The sequence below is a fragment of the Rana temporaria genome, chromosome 8, assembly GCF_905171775.1.
Source record: "Rana temporaria chromosome 8, aRanTem1.1, whole genome shotgun sequence".
In the NCBI taxonomy this organism is placed as follows: domain Eukaryota; kingdom Metazoa; phylum Chordata; class Amphibia; order Anura; family Ranidae; genus Rana; species Rana temporaria.
Window position 1 is genome coordinate 187,713,179 of NC_053496.1, and position 21,815 is coordinate 187,734,993.

At 46.7% G+C, this 21,815-nt stretch overlaps 1 protein-coding gene and 1 pseudogene across 1 annotated transcript; both read right to left on the reverse strand.

Annotated features, from left to right (window-relative positions):
• Positions 1–4,595: 4,595 nt before the first annotated feature.
• LOC120910654 lies at positions 4,596–8,431 on the reverse strand (annotated as a pseudogene).
• Positions 8,432–15,895: 7,464 nt separating this feature from the next.
• On the reverse strand, positions 15,896–20,665 carry LOC120910655 (zinc finger protein OZF-like). The gene is made up of 5 exons (XM_040322409.1): positions 20,586–20,665; positions 19,290–19,515; positions 19,070–19,208; positions 18,837–18,882; positions 15,896–17,309 (listed from the first exon to the last, which is right to left on the reverse strand). Exons 1-5 carry the CDS (start codon positions 20,663–20,665, stop codon positions 16,160–16,162), a joined length of 1,641 nt encoding a protein of 546 aa, XP_040178343.1. The 3' UTR covers positions 15,896–16,159.
• Positions 20,666–21,815: the final 1,150 nt, after the last annotated feature.

Sequence of the window (21,815 nt, forward strand, 5' to 3'; positions counted from 1 at the left end):
TTCCTCGGGATAAGAGGAATACGATGGTCCGGCACCGTCCCGCACAGTCTGAGGTTCCTCGGGATAAGAGGAATACGATGGTCCGGCACCGTCCCGCACAGTCTGAGGTTCCTCAGGATAAGAGGAATACGATGGTCCGGCACCGTCCTGCACAGTCTGAGGTTCCTCAGGATAAGAGGAATACGATGGTCCGGCACCATCCCGCACAGTCTGAGGTTCCTCAGGATAAGAGGAATACGATGGTCCGGCACCGTCCCGCACAGTCTGAGGTTCCTCAGGATAAGAGGAATACGATGGTCCGGCACCGTCCCGCACAGTCTGAGGTTCCTCAGGATAAGAGGAGTACGATGGTCCATCTACACTGTGTAGTGCCGGATGGACATTTGAGGTAGCCGGGTTTTCTCCTGGACTATACTGAGTGTCGTCCTCGATTACTATCCTTATTATTCCATCCTCCTCCATAGACTGCTGATCATCCCTCACATACGTCTCTTCTTCTTCTGATTTCACCTCAAATTCTATATCGATTGGATCTCCACTCTAAACCAAGAGAATGACAGGAAATATCATTAAAATATAACGTTAATGACGTGAGACCATATAGAAAAGTATCATACATTTCCATGAGTCATTTTCATGTTCTAGATGCTCCATTCCACCAACCTGATAAAGGTACGAGTAGCTGTAATCTTCCCATCTGGAATCCCGGGAATACAGAGGACGGGGACATCTCTCTGGGGGGTTCCTGGTATTAGGTGGCTCCATCATATCCTTGTGTCCTTCTGAAAACTCCTCCATCACTCCATACTCCTCATCCTCCTCTTTATACTCTTCTTTAACAACAATATTATCATTCCCGAGGTTTACACTCTGAATATATAATAAAAATGACATCAATGGTAACAATGCAGATAATGTACAGATCCTAATGATACTATCAGTGATTGTTCCTCATCTACCTGATGATGGTGGGGGATGGTGTGACCTACCTGTGTGGAATCCCGGGAATACAGAGGACGGGGACATCTCTCTGGTGGGTTCCTGGTATTAGGTGGCTCCATCATATCCTTGTGTCCTTCTGAAAACTCCTCCATCCCTCCATACTCCTCATCCTCCAATTTATACTCTTCTTTTACAACAATATTATCCTTGGGGTTTTCATTCTGAAAGATATAATAAAACATTAATTGTAACAAACATGTTTGTGTATAAATCATAACTACTAATCATTGTTCCTCATCTACCTGATGATGGTGGGGGATGGTGTGACCTTCCTGTGTGGAATCCCGGGAATACAGAGGACGGGGACATCTCTCTGGTGGGTTCCTTGAGCTAGATGACTCCTCCATGGTGTCCTGGTACAGATCCTTGTGTTCCTTTGGAATTTCAGACTCCGTCACTCCTTCCTCATCATCCTCCTTATTTAGATCAACTTTAGAATCTTTTAGGTCTCCACTCTGAATATAGAATAAAAGTGACATCAATGGTAACAATGCAGATAATGTACAGATCCTAATGATACTATCAGTGATTGTTCCTCATCTACCTGATGATGGTGGGGGATGGTGTGACCTTCCTGTGTGGAATCCCGGGAATACAGAGGACGGGGACATCTCTCTGGTGGGTTCCCATTACTGGATCCATCTGTAGGAAACACACACACTGACTGAATACATTGTTTCTATGTGTTTATCAGATGATGGGGGATCTAGGTGGAGCCTCCGTACTGCTCTCTCCTTTACAATAAAGTCTCCTCTTACCCGGTGATGTGAGGGGCGGCTGATTCTCCATCATGACGTCCTTGTAGAGATCCTTGTGTCCTTCTAAATACTCCTACATAGGGAAATAGACAGGGACATCACCTGATACTTACAAAGATAAAGTCATCATCCAGACACATCCCTTGTGTTGAACCTTCACAGACATCAGGAATAGTTATTTCCTCCTCCATAAAGATTATAAAATCAAACACACGTATCATAAGTCCACCCCCAACCCGTATTATCGTATAATCTGTTAGTATAAACTGAAATGAAGAGAATGTTCCGGCCTTGTAAGTGGGGGAATGTTCTGACCCTGAAGGGGTTAATCTAGGTTTCCACACTATATATGTGTGTATTATCATCTGCTGGAGATAAAAGACGTCACAGTGACTATGGAGGAAGAGGACGGACATGACGGGGTTACTGGGTGTAAATAGAAAATAAGATCTTATTACCTCCTCTGCTGCCATTTCCAGCAACGTCTTCTCGCTATTTCCTGCCGACTCACCTCTCACCCGGAACTTCTTGTCTCCATGCTACATCATTTCCTGTGTGTATCTGATGTCACTTCCTGTCTCTATGGTATAAGTGAGATCACCTCCTTATGGAGCTCAGAGGAACTGCAGCCCAGAGAAACGCATCGCAGTGTGAACACGTACTTGCGCAGGATTCATCAGGACAGTCCAGGTTTTACATCATGTGTCTGGGTTTCCAACTGCCTGACACCTGTACACATTATTCTGAAGCATACTTGCCAGTGAGATGTCCTCAGTGCCTGCCACCAATGTGTCTTCTCCTCATCTCTGTCCCCAGTACAAACTCCAGAGGCCACAAACTGTCCACACTTCTCGGCTTACTACTGCTGGCCTCTGTCCCCCTCACTGATGTTCAGAGTTTACACATCAAGTCTTTAAGTGTCCAAAAACAGTAAGCACCTCTCAGGGCAGACCACCAGCAGCTCCTCGCTGTACACCAGACTACTGCCCCCCAGTCCACTCTGCTACCATCCAGTCCACCACGTTGTCCATCTCACTGCACCCCTGTCCACTCCTGCATACTGTACACCAGGACACAAGTCATTCCATATAGATATCATACTGTACACGAAAAAAGAGAAGGTTCAATTGTATGCAGGAGCTTTATGTCCCCTTAGTAGAAAATAGCAAAGTTCGAACTGTATGCAGGAGCTCTATGTCCCCTTAGTAGAAACATAGAGTAGTCCCAACTGCATGCAGGAGCTCTATGTCCCATTAGAAGAAAAAAGAGAAGTTCCAACTGTATGCAGGAGCTCTATGTCCCCTTAGTAGAAATAGCAGAGTCTCAACATTATGCAGGAGCTCTATGTCCCATTAGTAGAAATAGCAAAGTCTCAACAGTAAACAGGAGCTCTATGCCCCCTTAGTAGAAAATAGAGAAGTCCCAACTATATGCAGGAGCTCCGTGTCCCCTTAGTAGAAAATAGAGAAGTCCCAACAGTATGCAGAGAGACTGTCCCTTCTGTGCCCTGAATGCAGGAGACCCACCATGACCATTGGAGCGTGGTTGAAGTGTGGACACTGTGGGAAGCCGTTGGTGAAACTAGTACCCAGTAACCTGCCACTGGTTATCTACACAGTGATTCTGTGGATCGAAATGTGCATGGGGGAGTCCCGGTCGGCCGGAGGAGACCAGGGAGCCAGTGATAAAAGATGCTACAAAACCACAAACCAGCAGACGGCTGGGCACCCGTCATTACATCTGCGGAAGGGGCAAAAGGTCCGCCACAATTCAGAGCCCAGGCATGGGAGAGCTATGTCCTGCTGTCAGTGCCTGAGGGTGCTGCCACTAAAGACCAAGACATGCCACCAGAGCGGCCAGCTGCTGAAGTCCACCCTGTCACCTCCTCTTGGAAGGACCCGGATGAGCCAGTGGTGAGTGACATCGGAGGTAAGATAGATTGGGGGGTCACCCAGACTGCAAGCTGAGTTTGGGCTCCCAGTGTCAGAGTTGGATGAGTGGTCTCTGGCCAGCGAGTGGGACTGGGGGACTTCATAAAGATACAGAATTGGAAGCAGGACAGCCTGGGAGGGAAACAGAACAGTCAGGGAAATGGAAATCTGAACAGGCTGAATGGGCAGCAGAGGTCGGGCAGTTGCTATCCTGTGCAGAGGAACTTTATCTGGAAAAAGCCAATGCCCAACACCGGGTCCAATCTGGAGCATTGGGTACTTGGTCCAGGCCCACTGCCTACAAGAATAAGATTGTTAGGTCCTCACAGGCGTGTTCTCATCCTGGACAGGGCAGGCTGAGGGCGCATCCAAGGTTCTCCCAGTTCCAGTGTGAAGTGCAGAAGAGGACCACCTTGGAGTTTGGGATGGACTATCTCTTTTCCCCCCAAGGATATTATGGACACCATAGGGGCCTCCCACACCCAGTGGGAAGAGGAGGTTGTGTGAAATTTTCTGCATGTTCCCAAGCCACAGAGTTAGACCTCACAACCAAAAAGCCTGGGCTCGATTCCAGGATTTAAGCTTTTTTCCCTCTCTCCAGCTTGGAGGCAGCCACCACCAGCCCCCGGGGGGCCCCTCACAACTTCAGCTTCAACATTTTATCTTCTACCTGCTGGCCAGGCTCTTCCATATTTATGAGCCCATCCAACCACCTTGTCAGGCCTCCGGCCTGGGGATTGGTCAGATTCTCATAAATATGCAGATGAATGACCCCTCACCTCCGCCTACTAGCATCTAGAACCTAGAAGGTTTCTAGAACCAGCGGGAAGAGCCAAAAGTCTGACCTGTAGAGACCCCTAGGGCCTGATCTACATCTGAACCCACAACAATTACCCAGATTCGCTTAAGCTACAACCAGCCAGCTGTCAAGAAGGGCAAACCAGCAACCAAAATAGCAGGAGAATACCTGTGCGCAGGTTCCCAGCTAAAGGAGCCGTTCAGCACAAATGCGTGCGCAATGGTGCGAATAACAGGCGTGCATCGTGAAAGTTCTTGGCGACAGATGTGCTATTTAAAGGAGACTGACGCCTAAATGCCTTGCTGTCTGGTCTACAGAGTTTCCCAAGACCCCTGCTTCCTGCTATCTTGCACACCCATTCCAGTTGACTTGGCTTGCTCCTGACTACCCCTGCCTGTTGCCCGCCTCTGATCCTGGCTAGTCCTGACTCCGCTTCTGCTTCTCCCTTGGCTTATCTGCTGACAACCCGGCTAGTACTTTGACTTCTCTCCGGCTACTGCTCCTGTACCTGATCTGCCCGCCAGTATATGACCCGGTTTGCCTGTACCTGCTTGTGCTCTGATCCACAGAACACCTCCTCGCTGTATACAGTTTGATCCAGTCTCTTGCCTGCCTACGGTTCCAGCCTTCTACCTGCTGCAAGTTCCTTCACAGTCGCATCAGAAGTCTGGATCAGCCCCTGCATCAGCGATCCTGCCAGGCACTTGTGCCCCTCTGCACTCCTGAGCTCCTGTCTGCTCTATCAGGGGTTCTTGAGTCAGAGGTGTAAGAGAGGCTAATCCCTGCATACTGGGCTCTACCATCAGGTATGTGACACCAACTAAATTTTCCTATCATGTTTGCACACTAGAGGGTGCTACAATTAAAAGGGGCTTCCAGATTCTAATAAGCCCTCTGCCCACAGACTCCCCCCACAACCACCGGCCAGGGTTGTTGGAAAGAGGCCCACATCCTCATCAACATAGGGAGAAGGTGAGGGGGGCCCATGCTGGAAATGCAACCTCCTTAGTTGAAGGCATGCAACCTAGAATGGTTTTGGGCACATTTCACCCCCATTTCTTGGACAGGCAGGCTGCATATTTTTTTATATGTAATCTTTATTTAATACAAAATAATAATAATACAAAAGCAAATCCAAAAATTGTTGAAGAGTAAGAACATATAAGCTTGTGCAAGACAGAGAGTGAGGAAACGAGAACTGTCTATTATAGAAGTGACAGTGATGAGGGGATTATAGGACGAGTGTCCCCATTTTTATTTTTAAAGCCCTAGATGACCACGTTTTAAGTGGTGGGGTTAAACGTGTTTCGTCCTGGAAGACGACTTGAGAAAACAGACCTCTTGCAAGAGTTTACACCACAAAATGTACTCAGCCAATGATAGGTAATGACTCAATTTTTATTTTTCTCCTGCTATCAATGGCCAACACGGTACAACACTTCATCCATGTCTTTGGTGATCTCTGATCTCCTTATGAAGTGTTTCTTCCATGATGAAGATCAGCCATGGAGTATATCTGAGGTGTATATCAGGGTGTGCTTCTTCCCCACATGTCCAGCAACATTCATATACAAGACATTTTCCGTACTCACTAATACACCTCGAGGGTTGTGTGGGACCCCTGATGTACAGGAAGATGGGACTTCAGTGAGGAACATTTCCATCACAGGAATACGGCTTCTCCTCTGTGTGCAATCTCTGATGTCTGTAAAGATCGGCCTTATGTGAATAACATTTCCCACACTCAGGACAGGAATACGGCTTCTCACCGTGTGAGATCTCTGATGTCTGCAAAGACTGGACTTCTGTGAAAAACATTTCCCACACTCAGGACAGGAATATGGTTTTTCACCCGTGTGCAATGTCTGATGTATGTAAAGATTTGGCTTTTTTGAAAAACATTTCCCACAGTCGGAACAGGAATACGGCTTCTCACCTGTGTGTAATTTCTGGTGTTTGTCAAGATTAGACTTGTCTGAAAAACATTTCCCACACTCAGGACAGGAATATGGTTTTTCCCCCGTGTGCAATCTCTGATGTGTGTAAAGAGTGGGCTTTTTTGAAAAACATTTCCCACACTCGGAACAGGAATACAGCTTCTCCCCCGTGTGAGACCTCTGGTGTAATACAAGATGTGATTTGTGTACAAAACATTTCCCGCACACAGAACAGGAAAATGGCTTTTCCCCCGTGTGCAATTTCTGATGTGTGTAAAGATTGAACTTCCGTGAAAAACATTTCCCGCACTCAGCACAGGAATATAGCTTCTCCCCCGTGTGAGACGGCTGATGTAAGACAAGCTGTGATTTGTATACAAAACACTTCCCGCACTCAGTACAGGGAAACCTCTTATCTGTTGGAAGGAAGGCACCGTCCCGCACAGTCTGAGGTTCCTCTGCATAAGAGGAATACGATGGTCCGGCACCGTCCCGCACAGTCTGAGGTTCCTCAGGATAAGAGGAATACGATGGTCCGGCACCGTCCCGCACAGTCTGAGGTTCCTCAGGATAAGAGGAATACGATGGTCCGGCACCGTCCCGCACAGTCTGAGGTTCCTCAGGATAAGAGGAATACGATGGTCCGGCACCGTCCCGCACAGTCTGATGTTTCTCGGGATAAGAGGAATACGATGGTCCGGCACCATCCCGCACAGTCTGAGGTTCCTCAGGATAAGAGGAATACGATGGTCCGGCACCGTCCCGCACAGTCTGAGGTTCCTCAGGATAAGAGGAATACGATGGTCCATCTACACTGTGTGGTGCCGGATGGACATTTGAGGTAGTCGGGTTTTCTCCTGGACTATACTGTGTGATGTCCTCATCTTCTACTTTACAGTCTGGAGACAAAGTGAGACAATCCTCTGAGGTTTTCCTCATCTCCCGTCCCTCTACTAAAATAGAGATACAAAGATTATTACTAGACATGAGCTGATTGGTTCCCCTAAACCAGGACTCCGCCCACATCAGGCAGCTTTGTCTCTGAGGAACTTACAATTCCCCCCTCAAGGTAACTAGTAAATGGGTCCTCTGATCTCCTACCAGATCATTTCTTTATTCATGGACCTTAGTCAGAGAGTGAGGAAACAACGAGAAAATCCTGACTCGGTTTGCAAGTGTTGTCTCAGAGTGAGGAAACAACGAGAACTGTCTTTTATAGGAGTGACAGTGATGAGGGGATTATAGGACGAGGGTTCCCTCCCCCTCTATCACTCATTACCATCTTCCCAACACAAGAAGTCCTGCACTTTCTTATTTAGTCCATGATTTAGTCATGAATAACAGCGGGGCTGAGCCCCACCAGAGGTCAGAGAGTGAGGATGGGAGGAGAACAACCAAGATGAAGACTGGACTAATCATAAAGACCATATATACTTCTGGGGAAATCCAATCAGGATGCAACACATCAGATGGGCGTGGTTTGAAGACATCACTACGTTAGGCAGAGTGCCCTCCAGTTACACTGAGACTGAGGCTTGGGGAATCTGCAGTGATTATGTGTATTCAATGCTGGATTGCTTTTTTAACCTTGTGAGTGCTTTTCTATCTTATCCATTTATTAAATACACTGCTCAAAAAAAAAAAAATGAAAGGAACACTCTGAAAACACATTAGAGTATACAGTATAGTGCAGGGGTCAGGAGTATGTAATGTACAACATAGAGTATATAGTGCAGGGGTCAGGAGTATGTAATGTACAACATAGAGTATATAGTGCAGGGGTCAGGAGTATGTAATGTACAACATAGAGTATATAGTGCAGGGGTCAGGAGTATGTAATGTGCAACATAGAGTATAGAATGTCAAAGGAGGCTTTCAGATTCTGATAAGTTCCCGTGCCTGCAGACCCCACCAACCACAGCCCAGGGTTGTCAGGATTAAGGCCTTGTCCTCATCAACATAGGGAAATGCCTCTCCCCCTTTTCCTGACCTGCCGGGCTGCATGCTCGGAAAAAAGCCTCATACGAATATTAGGGGGGTTGTAAACCACACAAGGGCAAGGAGGAAATTAGATAAACTGCCTAAATAGCAAAAAAGGGCTGGCTATAGGCTGGACTAATGAGGCAGGTAATGGTAACCAGGTTAGACACTGTGGAAGCAATGAATGTCTGGTAATTAACCGACATCTGAGCAGCCTTTGTGCATTGAAAGAAAACAGCTCTTAATAAATAGCAGGAGCCCAACCCTGACAATTTGAGACAGTTACAGAGGTCCCACACCGCTGCCTCCCATCTCCTGAGACTGCACTCAGTGACTTGGGTCTGAGACTATACAGACATATCCCTCCACCCGGCACAGCCAGCAGACAACAGAGCAAGTAACCCGGGAGAATTCTTCGGGCATGGGGCAGAAGACTCAAAGTACATACCCCAGGTGCCCAGATCTTGAGTGGGTAACTTATATAGCGCTAACAAATGCGAACTAAATCGCCTCTTGTGACGCCTATGGTAAAAATCTGAGTTTTGCTGTCAGCTGAACCCCAGAATCTCCATAAATCCAGTCTAGAGACATAAATTGTGTCTGCAGCACAGAGAAGGAAGATTATCCGAGGGAAATACAGGAATACAGGACGGGGAACACAGCTCAGGAAAGTGACCAGGGGATTACAGGCTGATATCACCCAGTCCCCACCCTACTCTGGACCAATCAGTGAGCAGTATGGGTGGAGGAATGGATTTAGTGTTAATGACCCACCTGTGCTGATCTCTGTAGGAGTGTCCTCCTCTATAAATGTCCCCGTTATTCCATCCTCCTCCATAGACTGCTGATCATCCCTCACATACGTCTCTTCTTCTTCTGATTTCACCTCAAATTCTATATCGATTGGATCTCCACTCTAAACCAAGAGAATGAGAGAGAATATCATCTGTAAGATATAAACTTACATACAAAATCCACACATCATCTCCACCAGTCCATGTTCTAGATGCTCCGCCCCACCGACCTTGTAACAGTGGGGGATGGTGTGACCTTCCTGTGTGGAATCCCGGGAATACAGAGGACGGGGACATCTCTCTGGGGGGTTCCTGGTATTAGGTGGCTCCTTCATATCCTTGTGTCCTTCTGAAAACTCCTCCATCACTCCATACTCCTCATCCTCCTCTTTATACTCTTCTTTAACAACAATATTATACTTGGGGTTTTCATTCTGAAAGATACAATAAAACATTAATTGTAACAAACATATTTGTATATAAATCATAACCACCAATAATTGTTCCTCATCTACCTGATGATGGTGGGGGATGGTGAGACCTTCCTGTGTGGAATCCCGGGAATACAGAGGACGGGGACATCTCTCTGGTGGGTTCCCATTACTGGATCCATCTGTAGGAAACACACACAGTGACTGAGTACATTGGCCCGGATTCACATACCTGAGCGCATCTTTATGCTGACGTAACACAGAGCGGCGAGCACAGTATTCACAAAGCACTTGCTCCCAACGTTGCGCCGGCGTAACGTAAATTCCTAGGCGTAAGCCGGCCTAATTCAAAGTAGGTGGAAGTGGGCGTGATACATTTAAATGAACCGTGATCCCATGCAAATGATGGGCCGAACGCTTCCCAGGGCGCATGCTCAGAATCATGTCGGAACGAACGCCTAAGATACGTCGAATCACTGAACGTAACCTACGCCCAGCCCTATTCACGTAGTACTACGTAAACTACGACGGCTGTTCCGTGGTCCATACCTTTGCATTGGATGCGCCTCCTATATGTGGAATAACTTTATGCCGGACGTACGCCTTACGTAAACGGCGTATATTACTCATTTACATATTCGACAGGTAAATCAATGGGAGCGCCCCTTGCGGCCAGCGTAAAATTTGCGCCCAAGATACGACGGCGTAGGAAAGTTCCGTCGGTCGGAGGAAGCCTATTTTCAGGCGTATCTAGTTCTATGGGCACGGCGCATAGATACGACGGCGCACATTTACACTTACGTGGCGTATCTGTAGATACGTCGGCGTAAGTGTTACGTGAATTCGGCCCATTGTTTCTATGTGTGTATGGGGGATCTAGGGGGAGCCTCCGTACTGCTCTCTCCTTTACAATAAAGTCTCCTCTTACCCGGTGATGTGAGGGGCGGCTGATTGTCCATCATGACGTCCTTGTAGAGATCCTTGTGTCCTTCTAAATCCTCCCCCTCCTCTATGGAGAAATAGACCGGGACATCCTGACACCTTATAGGAACCTGACACACACAATGATACCGTCACCATCCAGACTAAGGATGAGCTCCAGCGTGTTTGCATAGAACACATGCGGAGCCCGCCAGGAAGTCGGCACCCGCGCTGCGCTAATCACAGCCAGGCAGACATTTCCCGATCTCTGCAGCCGAGCATCGGGAAATGTCTGCCTGGCTGTGATTAGCGCAGCGCGGGTGCGGACTTCCTGGCGGGCTCCGCACGTGTTCTATGCGAACACGCTGGAGCTCATCCTTAATCCAGACACACCCCTTGTCTGTTACTGGATAATGTCCCAGAATCCTCCTCACCTCTCCTGTCAGCAGCTCCATCATCTTCTTGGTGACTTCTAGAATCTTCTCCATGTTGTGTCTCTCAGGTTTTAGGAAGTCACATGGAGGCACTGTGATGGTCATATGATCACCTGACTTCACAAGAGGAAATCTCTGTAATGAGGAACCAATAGGAAGATCATGTTAGAATCCCAGAATCCTCCTCACCTCTCCGGTCAGGTCTGTGTTTTATTAATAGAGATAAGAGTGATGTCATGTGACCTCCCAGAATCCTCCTCACCTCTCCGGTCAGCAAGTAGATGATCTCCAGGGTGAGGTTTAGTATCTTCCCAGTCATGTGACTCCGGTCCTCCTCCATCCTGATTCGTGCCGTAATTTGATCTATACAGGTTTCCGTCTAGACAGGTAATGATAAAAAATCGATAATGAAAAGTAGAGAAACGTTCTGCCCCTGAAAGGGTTAATTTAGGTTTCCACACTATATATGTGTGTATCATCATCTGCTGGAGATAAAAGACATCACAGTGACTATGGAGGAAGAGGACGGACATGACGGGGTTACTGGGTGTAAACAGAAAATAAGATCTTATTACCTCCTTTGCTGCCACTCCCAGCAATGGCTTCTCTCTACTTCTTCCTGATTCACCTCTCACCCGGAACTTCCTTTCTGCATGTTACATAATTTCCTGTCTGTAGCTGACATCACTTCCTGTCTTCCATAGAGACTTCCTATCTTTATGGTAGACGTGAGAGACGTGAGATCTTGTGGAGCTCAGAGGAACTTCAGCCCCGAAAAACATCTTGTAGTGTGAACACGGCCTTGTGCTGTGTGTGTATGTACTGTATATCCTTATAGATGGGTCATCTCCACTCCCACCAAGGGGGAGAGAAATATATTACTGCCTAGTCCAGTCTTTCTCAGCCAGGGTTCCTCCAAAGGGTTCTAGAGCAATGAGCAGTTTCTGTCTCTCAGTAACAACTGGCAATCTTCCCACTGATGATTTAAGGGGGTCCTTGTCCCGTTGGTCACCAATGTAAGGGACCACTACACTGACAACTAGGAATTACTCCAAGTTCTAGTGAAATTACTCCTGTCCTGAGCCCCCCTATAAGGCTGCTTTCACACTGATGTGTTGTGGTTTTCCTGCAGCACGGGTGCAGCATAGCTTTGCCATAGACTTCTATTATATCCTGCAGGTAGGGTGCACTTTCTGAAAACACACCAAAACTCCTGCATTCGGAAGGTGCACAGGATATAATACAAGTCTATAGCTAAGCGTAGCAAAGCTGCAGGTACACTGCACCCTCGATGTGGGTAAACCGCAGCACACCAGTGTGAAAGCATCCCTATACTAGTATGTCCGGTGTATTACTTCACACTGACTTGAAGATCTCTTCTTTCCTGCTGCTGGCACCACTCTGGAGACCACTAGTCAGGAGGATAAGAGATGGAGTGCAGTTGGTATTACCCCGCATGGAACAGGAACTACAGAGGAGGCATCGGCTTATTCAGCTCTTCCTCCCTACTATAGCTTCCACTTTACAAGTAGTCTCTCTGCAATGAACTTTGGTTGATGCTCTGGAATTGCAGGTTAGCAAGCCCAGTCACCTGGCCACGATCTGCTGGTAGCTCACGATCTACACATTGCTGACCCACGCTTTATGCCATATTGTAGAACAGTGCTGGTTGCTCAGTCGTCAGGATGTTATTGAACATTGGCATTGTGGGTGCTGTTAGGTAGAGAAGAGAGAGACCAGAGAGCACCCACTCGCTGATCACCTCTAGCTAGAATGAACCCGGAAGTGATGTGTATTGGGTCACTTCCAGGTTTAGTTCCATCATTCCAGACCGCTGTGGACGGAGAAGCTGAAAATGAAGCCAAGTCTGTTCTTCATTAGCTTCAGTGGAGGGCAGGAGAGACATAAGCACCTAATAGACTCTCATTTAGGAGAACTTGCTAACATATGTTTTTTTTTAGTCCATTATTTTTGGCAATACATTGATTTAAGATACCACGGTCACTGCACCAGATACACACTTTTTTTTAGCACCTGCCTCCTGGGCCGGGCCTTTTGGCTAGTACCGGAGGAATTTTTTATTCCTGGCCGGAGGGCCTGGTCATTGTTAATCACAATGACCACTTCTTTCACTCTCCTCTTCACTATCCCCTTTCCCCCACTTTCTTTTAGTTAAGCCTGTGTTTGTCACGTTTTTGTCTTATGTTTGTTTGTGCACGTTTTGTTCACTGTGAGATTATTAGGGTGCCGGTCCTCGGGCCAGCCCTGAACGTCTTGGGAGTGGGTGGACATGGCCTTCTGGCTTAGTTCGCCTGCTCTCATGAGGTCTCCCTTCGGGGGAGCCCCACCTAGTACTGGGAGGGTTCTGTTTCGGCAGTCCCTCTGAGGAAGTTGGGTCCGTGTCGGCTTCGGTTGCTCGGACCACAGTCCCTCAGTCCCCGTCTGGAGCCTAACGCCCCGGGGGTTCAGGGTTTTGGGTCCCTCTTCACAGGAGGACCACTTGACGTTGCACCCGTCTGCACGTTTTTGTGAACACTCTTTATGTGTGTGCACATTTTTTCTGCACCGGGTGGAGTTTTTGGGTGTGTTCACACGCCATAGGCTTTTCAAAAAAAATAAAAAATTATTTTTTGGCAATAAAGTTAAGTGAAATAAATGGAAAACATTTAACTTACCCCAAGCACATAAACTACCCCCCAAAATGTTCAAGTCCCCACATATATAAACGGCATGTCACGGACGCCTACATACGAAATGTTGATTGTGCTAATGGCCAAATTCTGTATTTTGGTTTTCAATCCGTGGTTGGTTTAATATTGCTGGTTTATCTTCTTCGATGTCTACTGTACTCACATGAGCATGGGTATAATATCTCCGGGATTAGTAGGAAACCGTGCCTGATGACGGAAACCAAGGGATCAATGTACAGAAGATTTGTTGGACAAGTGTGACAAGAATGAGCCCAGATGTGATCAATTCTGGCCGTATTGTAACTAACAGAGTGATTTCCTATGATTGTCAGCTCCATCTAGTGGCCATAATGAAGTATCTTTCCTGAAATTCCTCCATCTGTAAAAATATTGTGATACAGAATTATGGACACAAGATGGAGGCAACGATCATAGGAAATCACTGAGTTATTAGTACATGGTTAGTACACAAAAGCATCGGTTCAAAACCCGCGCATGCTCAGAATCAAGTCGACGCATGCTTGGAAGCATTGAACTTAGTTTTTTTCAGCACGTCGTGTGTTTTACATCACGGCGTTCTGACCTGATCGGTTTTTGTACACACATCAGACCATCTCATCGAATGGTCTGACCATGTGTACGCGGCCTAAGTCTCCACACCACAAAATGTACTCAGCCAAGGAGAGATAATGACTCAATTTTTATTTTAAAAGGCCTAGAGGGCCACCTTTTAAGTGGTGGGGTTAACACGTTTCGTCCTGGAAGACGACTTGAGAAAACAGACCTCTTGCAAGACAATAATAGACCTCTAAGTCTCCATACCACAAAATGTACTCAGCCAATGAGAGGTAATGACTCCATTTTTATTTTTCTCCTGCTATCAATGGCCAACACGGTACAACACTTCATCCATGTCTTTGGTGATCTCTGATCTCCTTATCAACTGTTTCTTACATGATGAAGATCAGCCATGGAGTATATCTGAGGTGTATATCAGGGTGTGCTTCTTCCCCACATGAGAGTTGTGATGACCAGCAAAATTCTTGTTCAAATACTTTTATTGGTATGTAAAAAGGGTAACATACAGAAAATAAAAATAAAATTCAAGGTAACCCCAAGAGAAAGGGGATAAAACAAGGTGCATATTATGCACCAAAATGATTGGGACGCAGGCCTCAAAAGCGAGATAAAATAAGTTACAAGAGCAGAGATGTTAAAGATTTATGACTGTAGCACAGTATTACACACTATATTCCCAAAAGTATTGGGACGCTCGTCTTTACACACAGATATGAACTTTAATGGCAGCTTCAACTCTTCTGGGAAGGTTGTCCACAAGGTTTAGGAGTGTGTCTATGGGAATGTTTGATCGTTTTTCCAGACACACATATGTGAGGCCAGGCACTGATGTTGGACGAGAAGCCCTGGCTTGCAGTCTCCGCTTTAATTCATCCCAAAGATGTTCTATCTGGTTAAGGGCAGGCCATTCAAGTTTCTCCACACCAAACTCGCTCATCTATGTCTTTATGGACCTTGCTTTGTGCACCGGTGCGCAGTCAAGTTGGAACAGGAATGGGCCGTCCCCAAACTGTGCCCACAAAGTTGGGGACATGAAATTGTCCAACATTTCTTGGTATGCTGACGCTGTAAAGCCCTGTACACACGATCAGTCTATCCGATGAGAACGGTGGTTAACCGATGAAGCTGACTGATGATCTGATGTGCCTACACACCATCAGTTAAAAAAACAATCGAGTCCAACACGGTGACGTAAAACACAACGACGTGCTGAATAAAACGAAGTTCAATGCTTCCAAGCATGCTTCGACTTGATTCTGAGCATGCGTGGGTTTTTTACCGATGATTTTGCATACTAACCATCGGTTTTGACCTATCGGTTAGGCGTCCATCGGTTGAATTTTAAGATTCTCGACAAGCCTGACAAGGAACTCGTCGAGGAGAACAATGTTTCTTTTACGACGAGTTTCTTGGTCGTGTGTACGAGGCCTTCTTTTCTGTGTAGCCTCAGCTGCACTGAAGATAAATGAACAGGAGAAAGGGCTCCTCCCCATTCATAAATTGTTATGAATGAACACGGGAGCAATCCATGTCCAATATATTTATATTGATGGTTGCTTTGCAGTGGTAGTGACCTGCAGGAGAACATTCTGAACCTTATAAAGGATTTTTGTTGAGTAAGGCAGTAGCTGGGTCCGTGTCCAGAGAACCATTAAACAGGGTAGATAAAAATGCAGAAAGTTTCGGCCTGCTTGAGCTGGTGGACAGGTCCACCATATATGGTGATGTGTGTCTATATCTTAAAGCATGTGGGGGAGTCATTTCGAAGAGATTCGGCGATCTGAGCAGGAAGTCCAGCAACATTCATAAAGAAGACATTTCCTGCACTCAAGGCGCTAATACACGTTGAGCGTTGTGTGGGACCCTTGATGTACAGGAAGACTGGACTTCAGTGAAAATTCCCTCACTCAGGACAGGAATACGGCTTCTCCTCCATGTGCAATCTCTGATGTTTGTAAAGATGGGACTTCCTAGAAAAACATTTTGCGCACTCTGAACAGAAATACGGCTTCTCCCCCGTGTGAGACGTCTGATGTGTGACAAGTTGTGATTTTCGTACAAAACATTTCCCGCAATCAGGACAGGAATGCGGCTTCTCTCCCGTGTGAGATCTCTGATGTCTGTAAAGATGAGACTTCCTAGAAAACCATTTCCCACATTCAGGACATGAATACGGCTTCTCGCCCGTGTGAGAGCCCTGATGTGTGGCAAGTTGTGATTTTCGTACAAAACTTTTGCCACACTCAGGACAGGAATATGGCTTCTCTCCGGTGTGAGATCTCTGATGTGTGTTAAGATGGGCTATCTGTGAAAAACATTTCCCGCATTCAGAACAGGAATACGGCTTCTCCCCTGTATGCAATCTCTGATGTCTAAAAAGACTGGACTTCAATGAAAAACATTTCCCGCACTCAGAACAAGAAAATGGCTTCTCCTCTGTGTGAGACCTCTGATGTGTCACAAGTTCTGATTTTGTTGCAAAACGTTTCCCGCATTCAGAACAGGAATACGGCTTTTCACCCGTGTGCAATCTCTGATGTCTAAAAAGACTGGACTTCAATGAAAAACATTTCCCACACTCAGGACAGGAAAATGCCTTATCTTCTTTGTGAGACCTCTGATGTGTGACAAGTTTGGATTTTTTTGCAAAACATTTACCGCACTCAGAACAGGTGAACGGCTTCTCTCCTGTGTGAGACATTTGATGAGTCACAAGTTGTAATTTTTCAAAAAAACATTTCCCGCACTCAGGACAGGAATACGGCTTCTCTCCCGTGTGAGATCTCTGATGTCTGTTAAGACCGAACTTCCCTGAAAAACATTTTCCGCACTCAGAACAAGAATACCGCTTTTCTTCTGTGTGAGATCTCTGATGTAGGGAAAGATGGGCTTTCTTTAAAAAACACTTCCCGCACTCTGGGCAGGAATGCGACTTCTCAACTGTGTGAGCTCTTTTGTGTTCATCAAGATTGAATATAAAATGGAAACACTTCCCGCACTCAGTACAGGAAAACCTCTTATCTGTTGGAAGGATGCCACCGTCCCTCACAGTCTGAGGTTCCTCAGGATAAGAGGAATACGATGGTCCGGCACCGTCCTGCACAGTCTGAGGTTCCTCAGGATAAGAGGAATACGATGGTCCGGCACCGTCCTGCACAGTCTGAGGTTCCTCAGGATAAGAGGAATACGATGGTCCGGCACCGTCCCGCACAGTCTGAGGTTCCTCAGGATAAGAGGAATACGATGGTGCGGAACCGTCCCGCACAGTCTTAAGTTCCTCGGGATAAGAGGAATACGATGGTCCGGCACCGTCCCGCACAGTCTGAGGTTCCTCAGGATAAGAGGAATACAATGGTCCGGCACCATCCCGCACAGTCTGAGGTTCCTCAGGATAAGAGGAATACGATGGTCCGGCACCGTCCCACACAGTCTGAGGTTCCTCAGGATAAGAGGAATACGATGGTCCGGCACCGTCCTGCACAGTCTGAGGTTCCTCAGGATAAGAGGAATACGATGGTCCGGCACCGTCCCGCACAGTCTGAGGTTCCTCAGGATAAGAGGAATACGATGGTGCGGAACCGTCCCGCACAGTCTTAAGTTCCTCAGGATAAGAGGAATACGATGGTCCGGCACCGTCCCGCACAGTCTGAGATTCCTCAGGATAAGAGGAATACGATGGTCCGGCACCGTCCCTCACAGTCTGAGGTTCCTCAGCATAAGAGGAATACGATGGTCCGGCACCGTCCCGCACAGTCTGAGGTTCCTCAGGATAAGAGGAATACAATGGTCCATCTACACTGTGTGGTGCCGGATAGACATTTGAGGTAGTCGGGTTTTCTCCTGGACTATACTGTGTGATGTCCTCATCTTCTACTTTACAGTCTGGAGACAAAGTGAGACAATCCTCTGAGGTTTTCCTCATCTCCCGTCCATCTACTAAAATAGGAATACAAAGATTATTACTAGACATGAGCTGATTGGTTCCCCTAAACCAGGACTCCGCCCACATCAGGCAGCTTTTCTCTGAGGATCTTACAATTCCCCCCTCAAGGTCCCACACCGCTGCCTCCCATCTCCTGAGACTGCACTCAGTGACTTGGGTCTGAGACTATACAGACATATCCCTCCACCCGGCACAGCCAGCAAATAACAGAGCAAGTAACCCGGGAGAATTGTTCTGTCAGAGATCTCACTAGACCCGGGCATGGGGCAGAAGACACAAGGTACCTACCTCAGGTGTCTAGGTTAAGCAACACCTCGAGTGAAAAGCAACATTTTTCTGCCAGCTGAACCCCAGAATCTCCATAAATCCAGTCTAGAGACATAAATTGTGTCTGCAGCACAGAGAGAAATACAGGAATACAGGACGGGGAACACAGCTCAGGAAAGTGACCAGGGGATTACAGTCTGATATCACCCAGTCCCCGCCCTACTCTGGACCAATCAGTGAGCAGTATGGGTGGAGGAATGGATTTAGTGTTAATGACCCACCTGTGCTGATCTCTGTAGGAGTGTCCTCCTCTATAAATGTCCCCGTTATTCCATCCTCCTCCATAGACTGCTGATCATCCCTCACATACGTCTCTTCTTCTTCCGATTTAACCTCAAATTTTGTATCTATCAGACCTTCACCCTAAACCAAGAAAATTTGAGAAAATATTATATGTAAAATATAGGCTTTAATATTGTAAGATCAGGTAAAAAAAACTAATATTGTCTCCATGTTCTAGATGCTCTGATCCACCGACCTTGTAACAGTGGGGGATTGTGTGACCTTCCTGTGTGGAATCCCGGGAATACAGAGGACGGGGACATCTCTCTGGTGGGTTTCTGGTATTAGGTGGTTCCATCATATCCTTGTGTCCTTCTGAAAAGTCCTCCATCACTCCATACTCCTCATCCTCCTCTTTATACTCTTCTTTTACAACAATATTATCCTTGGGGTTTTCATTCTGAAAGTTATAATAAAACATTCATTGTAACAAACATGCTTGTGTATAAATCAGAACTACCAAGAATTGTTCCTCATCTACCTGATGATGGTGAGGGATGGTGTGACCTTCCTGTGTGGAATCCCGGGAATACAGAGGACAGGGACATCTCTCTGGTGGGTTTCTGTAGCTGGATGACTCCACCGTGGTGTACTGGTACAGATCATTTTGTTCTTTGGGAAACTGCAACTCCTTCATCACCCCATCCTCATCATCCTCCTCTTTTATCTCTTCTTTAACATCAACTTTAGACTCTCTCAGGTTTCCACTCTGAATATAGAATAAAAATGACATCAATGGTAACAATGCAGATAATGTACAGATCCTAATGATACTATCAGTGATTGTTCCTCATCTACCTGATGATGGTGGGGGATGGTGTGACCTTCCTGTGTGGAATTCCGGGAATACAGAGGACGGGGACATCTCTCTGGTGGGTTCCCATCACTGGAGCCATCTGTAGGAAACATACACACTGTCAGGAACCATAAACCAGGCGAAGACAGAAAGTGGTAAAAAATGACACCTTTAATGACACCTGTCAAAAACAGAAGCCAGGGTTTGGATGCCAGAGTGGGTAATTAGGTGAGCCGGGGTCAGGAAACCAGAAGTCGGTGTAGTCAGGAGCAAAATTTAGGAACAGGTATCAGAAGAGATATCAGCCAGGGCGAGTCATACACAGGAACACACTGGAGATCATAGACCACACAAGGGTAAGGAGGAAATGAGCGAAGATGCTTAAATAGCAAAAATGTGCTGGCTGTAGGCTGGACTAATGAGGCAGGTAATGGTAACCATGTGAGTCATTGTGAAAACAATGAGTGGCTTGTAGTTAACCAACAGCTGAGCAGCTTCTGAGCACTGAAATAAAAGAGCAGCTTGTTAAGTAGCAGGAGTCCAGCCCTGACAGTACCCCCTCCCCAATGATCCCACCCCCTTGGAGGGGCACCAGGCTTGAGGGGAAAACGTAAATGGAAAGCACGGAGGAGGGCAGGAGCATATATGTCTGAGGATGAGACCCAATAGCGTTTCTCCAGACCGTGACCCCACCAGCTACATAGACATTGTATGTGTTCACGAAACCTACAGGAGCCAATGATACATGGTATCTCATATTTCTCATGGCTGACAACCTCAAGTGGGCGAGTTCGTTTGTACCAAGGTGGTATAGCATCATATTACAATTTTAACAGTAATGAGATTGAGACGCCTATAATCGATAAACGGTCTCAGTTCACCGCTCTTCTTTTTCACAAAGAAACAGTCAGCCTTGACGGGAGAAAAGGATTTGCAGATAAACCCCTGGGACAGTGATTCCACAACATACTCCTCCATAACCTTATCTTCTGAGACAGGTAGAGCATAAACCCAGCCACGAGGAGGAATGGCACCAGGTTGAAGGTCAACTGTGCAGTCATAAGGCCGATATGGCACCAAAATACTGATCTGACCTTTGTGAAAGTCATCACAGAATTCACGATACTCTTTTGGCAATGAACTTTCTGAAAACTATTATTAGTGCATTGTGGTGACCATGACAGAACCTCGGCACTACGTCAATCAAAAGAAGGATTGTGCCTCTGTAACCAAGTATAACCCATGACAACTGGGTAATGAGGTGAGGAAATTGCTTGGAATTGGATTATCTCATGGTGAAGAGCCCCTACAGCCATGGTCAATGGAGTGGATTCATGGGTCATATGGGCAGGCTGTAGAGGTCTCCCATCAATAGCCTCAATGGCAAGTGGAGAGGCACAAGGCTGCAGCGGTATCAGGTGCTTCAACACAAAGGCCTTATTTATGAACAAGCCTGCAAAGATGCCACCTAAGGTTCGTCCCCTACAGGACCTGAGGTGCGGGCGTTTCCCGGACGGGTTGGACAAGACCTTTTTGGCCACAGTAAAGGCACAATCTCTCCCTTCTCCTAAAGACACTCTCTTTGGCAGAGAGACACGTGAAACCCAGTTACATGGGCTCTACTTCCCTGGAGGACTGGGAGGTGAGAAAGGCAAGGGTGGGAATGCAAACTCGGAGCCAAACTTACAGGAGGCTTTGGCAAGGAAGGTCTCTCTCTGATTCTGGTATCAATGCGAATGGCAAACTTGTATATCTTGAGCTGCAATCTCATCTTTAATGTTATCAGAGAGGTCATGGGAAAAAGCAGCCACGAAAGCCTCATTGTTCGAACCAACATCTACTGCCAGATGACAGGATTCGATAGTGTAATTGGCAGCAGTTCTCGTACTCTGTATAATGAACATGAGGCTTTTGGTAGCAGAGGTGGAACGAGTGGGAATATCAAATACCCTTTTTAAAGTAGGCCACAAACTCAGGGTAATTCTGGACAACGGGGGTTTTGTATCTCCAATAGAGGGTTTGCCCAAGTTTACTTTACTTCTGTAGGGAACATTTTAAAATATATTCCAACCTGGTTGAAAAATCTTCTGCATTGAGCTGGGTCACCCCCAAAATGCTGGGAAAGAGGAGCAGAACCAGTCAAATCTCTTAAGCCGTGTACACACGCTCGGAATTTCCGACAACAAATGTTCCATGGGAGTTTGTTGTCGG

Bases quoted from the DNA above. Each gene is read 5' to 3' on its own strand.
- LOC120910655 (XM_040322409.1), bottom strand. From the start codon at position 20,665: ATGACTGCACAGTTGACCTTCAACCTGGTGCCATTCCTCCTCGTGGCT. The intron at 19,209-19,289 runs GTAGATGAGGAA...TATAACTTTCAG, and splicing joins CCATCCCTCACCATCATCAG to AATGAAAACCCCAAGGATAA. The intron at 17,310-18,836 runs GTATGTGAGGGA...TGAGGAACCTCA, and splicing joins AAATCGGAAGAAGAAGAGAC to GACTGTGAGGGACGGTGGCA.